The sequence below is a fragment of the Gavialis gangeticus genome, unplaced genomic scaffold (assembly GCF_001723915.1).
Source record: "Gavialis gangeticus isolate Ggan-Ray unplaced genomic scaffold, GavGan_comp1, whole genome shotgun sequence".
Lineage (NCBI taxonomy): Eukaryota > Metazoa > Chordata > Crocodylia > Gavialidae > Gavialis > Gavialis gangeticus.
This window is the reverse complement of record NW_017729022.1, coordinates 180,941,315-180,945,230: the sequence shown is the minus strand read 5'-3', so window position 1 is coordinate 180,945,230 and position 3,916 is coordinate 180,941,315. Positions and strand designations below refer to the sequence as shown.

Sequence of the window (3,916 nt, the reverse complement as noted above, 5' to 3'; positions counted from 1 at the left end):
CTCTCCCTGGCATTTAGTCTCCAGTGTATTTATAGAGAACAAGTCATGTCCCTTCTCAGCATTCATTTTGCTGGACTACATGAGCCAAACTCATTTAGTCTCTTTTCATATGATAGGCGCTCTGCTCCCATCAGCAGCATATTAGTCCTTCTCTGCACCTGTTCCAACTGAGTTTAGGGCCTTGTAGTGTGCTACTAATACTTCCTTATCTCTCCTGGAAGTGGCTCTCTTGATGCACACTAAGACCACGTTTGCCTTTATCAGGGCTGCAGCAGCAGGGTGGCACATAGTCATCCCATCACAATAGTACATCCTGCTCCATCTTCAGTCATCTTTAACTGATGGGTTTTCAGCCAATGACACACTTGGCCCCTAACCTAAAAAGCTCTTGAAGTCAAAAGAGGTGCCAGAATTGGCAGCTTTGAGGGGGTTGTGGAGGAGAGGAATGCTCCCTTTTGAGCAGTCTGGGTGCGGCACAAGGAATCCTGCAGTGAAGAGCAGTATCACCCCCGCTAACCCTGTTTGGATTGAAACCCTACGCAGAAGTGGACACAAAGGCTAAAGAGAAAGGAATGGGAGTACCACTGTCCCAAATTTGGAGGGATTCCTTTCACATGGGGATAGTCTGTGTCATCATCATAACTCCATTACCCAAAGGTTGTATCACTGGATTTTTGGTGTTCCAACCAGGGAAAAAAAGTATCTCTCTCATTTCAGACATTTTACAGAGACAGCTCAAATAATACTAATAATTCTTTTGAACTCTGCTAAACCTTTCCCATCTCAGCAGAGATAAATCAAACATAGCAACAGACAATACTGTAACTCCTATTTTTGAAAAGTGTTTACTCACATAGTTTGAATAAATTAATTTGCAAATAAAAATTAAACTACAGTATAATATAGTCTTAATATAAATGATTAGAACAAGTACAATACAGGGGATCCTTGCTGCATAAGTCTCATTACTTAATGCATATAACAATCTGAAAAACGTCAAAATTAGTTATATTTCTATGAAAGGGGTGTAACAGCAGTTACTTGTACATGACAGCTAACTAAACTTATAATACAGACTTCCTGACATGCATTTCCTGAGTGAACCAAACAATATATACCATTTCTTTTTAAAATGTAGAAACAATTCTTGAGAATCAAAATAAAATCTGTGACTTAAGCAACACAGGTCATTTTGTTTTTACCAGGGAAAGTTTAGAAAGGGTGTGAAGGGGAGAGGGGGGTAGCTATGCTACAGAGTACAGGAATTTGCTACTGTCAATTTATGCAGTACATATTTCCAAAACAACAACAAAAAAAAAAGAGTTTAATAGCCGATTAAAAAATGAAACAAAAACACAGAGCTCAACTCAATCCTTAAATATCAGGTTGTACATTTGTCACAAAGTATGGTGGGGTTAGCATCAAGCTGCATGTAGTGCACAGCCTCTGCTGGTAAGAGATGGAGGAGGGAGCAAAGACAGGAGAGCATTTTGGGTGGTTATTGAAAGCGAGACTAAGCACTGACTTGAATCAGCCGTAGTGTGAATAGCCTTCATGCAAGCTTCCCACACGCAGCTCTGCAAATCCAACTCAGTCTCAACCTGAGCTTTTCCTGAGCAAAGACTTCCAATTGAGCCAAATAAGTCACTGGCCCTGGGATGTAGTCAAAACATCCATTAGGTACCAGGCTGTTATTTCCTATCACTCGTGGTCTAACTGCATATGTGCACTCACCTCCCTGGAGCTGAAAGGCATATGTAGTAAAAGCAAGCTGGCCTCCTACCTGCCCTTGTAGTTTTCAACAGAGATTCTGCAACTGGTCAGACCCAATTTCAAGGGGAAAAAAATAAAAGAACAAGGAAAAAAAAAAAAACCCCTCACCTTTTTGGCTAATTTGCAAGTTTTTCCAATAGTGAAAAAATGGCTGAGCCTTGTTTTTAGGGGGTTTCTATCTGCTCTGTTACTGTTTAAATTAAAACCCCACAAATGTTACTAATACTAAATAAAGAGACTAATACTAAGGGAGAAAAATCCTTAAATTTAGATTAAATTGCATATTCAAAGAACTAGGTAAATGCTTTCTTGTGATCAGTACTTTTATTACGTTCCTATCCAATGGAGGGACATTTCAAGAGGTCCATCTTAACTTTCATGTGGTTAAGCACACTTTAACAACAATTTAATTTGCATTATTTTTAAAAGTTTTCAGCTATTCTAGGAACTCAGTATTATTTTAAATTAAAAAAAATCTCTACTTTTTTTCTTTCCTTAACTTGCCCACCCAGAACTAATCTACACATCCAGTCGATGGATGTAACACACTACTACCATGCTACTCTAAAACGCTCTAGGATATTTTCAATAATAAAGATAAATAGAAAAAGTTAATATACAGGTTGCTATATTTTACAACATTTGCATCAAAGCTGTAAACTAATGTCAATTGAGCTGACCATTTTACCCTCTGTTATACAAAACAACTTTTAAGTTACCAAGGGCATGTCATCCAAAAACATTAAATTGAAGGCATCATATTTCTCTCTGCATAACTCCTTTCCCCACTTTAAAAGTAGTCACTAATCAAAGAGGCAAAAACCCTTGCCCCATAAATTCTCTTTTTTTCTCCAGACTTTTCCTGATGTAGAGAGGGATTTAGCTGCTCTAACAAAAAACAAAACAAAAAAAAAATCTTCATTTTAATGCAAACTGTCAAAGCCCAGAGAATGAGACAGTTGGTTTAAAATCAGAGCTTAGCTTATAAGTTTAATGCAGTTCTTGGTGGCATGTGTGTTAGTCAAGAGGTCCTTGGAAAATAAGTCTGATGTAACCTTGTTCACCAGCCAGCTGATGTGCACAGAATGGACAGGCTGCATGAAAAGTATGAGTACCATGAGGAAGAGGAATTTGGGACCAATATGCTGTTGTCTTTTCTGAGCACACGTGTCCACATGGGCTGAATGCGTGAGTTGGAGGTCCTGCATCCACATAAAATCCAGCTTCGCATCCAAGCCACAGAGGCACGTAGGGGCCAACAGAGCGGCACATGGGGCACTCCCGATCCTTCCCGTCTCTCTCCTCTTTGTTTCCCCAGTTGTGATAGCCATGTACATGGCCACAGTTCAGATACACCCAAGGCTGCTTTTCATCGACAACATCCTTCCTCTTCATGCTAGGAAATGCCAATGTGTTAAACCCCACTGGACACTGAGGCCTGGCTGCATTTATTTCCTGTCTTAGGGCCTCCAAATGCTTCACTGTAGGAGTACGTGAAAGGCCTTCTGCAGTGCGCCATAGCAATGTAGCTCCACACAGATCAATCAGTGAGCCATCTTGGAGTTGGTTGGTTTCATTCTCAACCTTTGGAAGGGGATGGAAATATGCAGATGTTACAAAACATGGGATTGAAAGAAAATGAACATATCACCAAACAATTTAAGAGTCAAATCTTGTTAAGCACCTCCAGCCAAAAGCTGAGTGACTACCAATAGTGAGTGCCTAACTAAGGATGCCTGGAGAGGGCCCTGTGTGGATGCTTTTAGAAAAATTCAGGCCGTTTAAAGACAGGATGACCATCCACCCTGGTCTGGCCAGGACAGTCCCAGATTATGGAGAATGGTCCCAGCCAGCTGGTGAAAAGTAAAATGAGCGTCTCAAGCAGAGGGTGGGGAAGCAGAGCAACACAAGCTATGAAATAGGAAGCTCTATCAGACAGCAAAATTGCCCTAAAAGAAATTAGCCTGACTAGTGGAATGACCATTAGAAAGAGATGATTGTTAACATCTTTGTAGTGAAGAACAATGGGTCACTAATAGGCCACTGACTCCCTTAGTTGCCTGAATAGTAAAACCAGAGCTGCACCACTGCTGCCCTGCCTGCAACAGCCCCACTGACTTGAGATGGGCGGGGAGGGGGGGGG

The 3,916-nt window shown here is 40.9% G+C and overlaps 1 protein-coding gene across 1 annotated transcript in view; it reads right to left on the bottom strand.

Moving 5' to 3' along the window:
- Window positions 1–826: 826 nt before the first annotated feature.
- The window catches only part of PELI1 (pellino E3 ubiquitin protein ligase 1), an 18,003-nt gene continuing 14,913 nt past the window's right edge, over window positions 827–3,916 (bottom strand). The window contains exon 6 of the mRNA XM_019516593.1: window positions 827–3,357. Within this exon, the coding sequence (XP_019372138.1) occupies window positions 2,791–3,357 (567 nt within the window). The 3' untranslated portion in view covers window positions 827–2,790. The remainder of the gene's footprint in view (window positions 3,358–3,916) is intronic.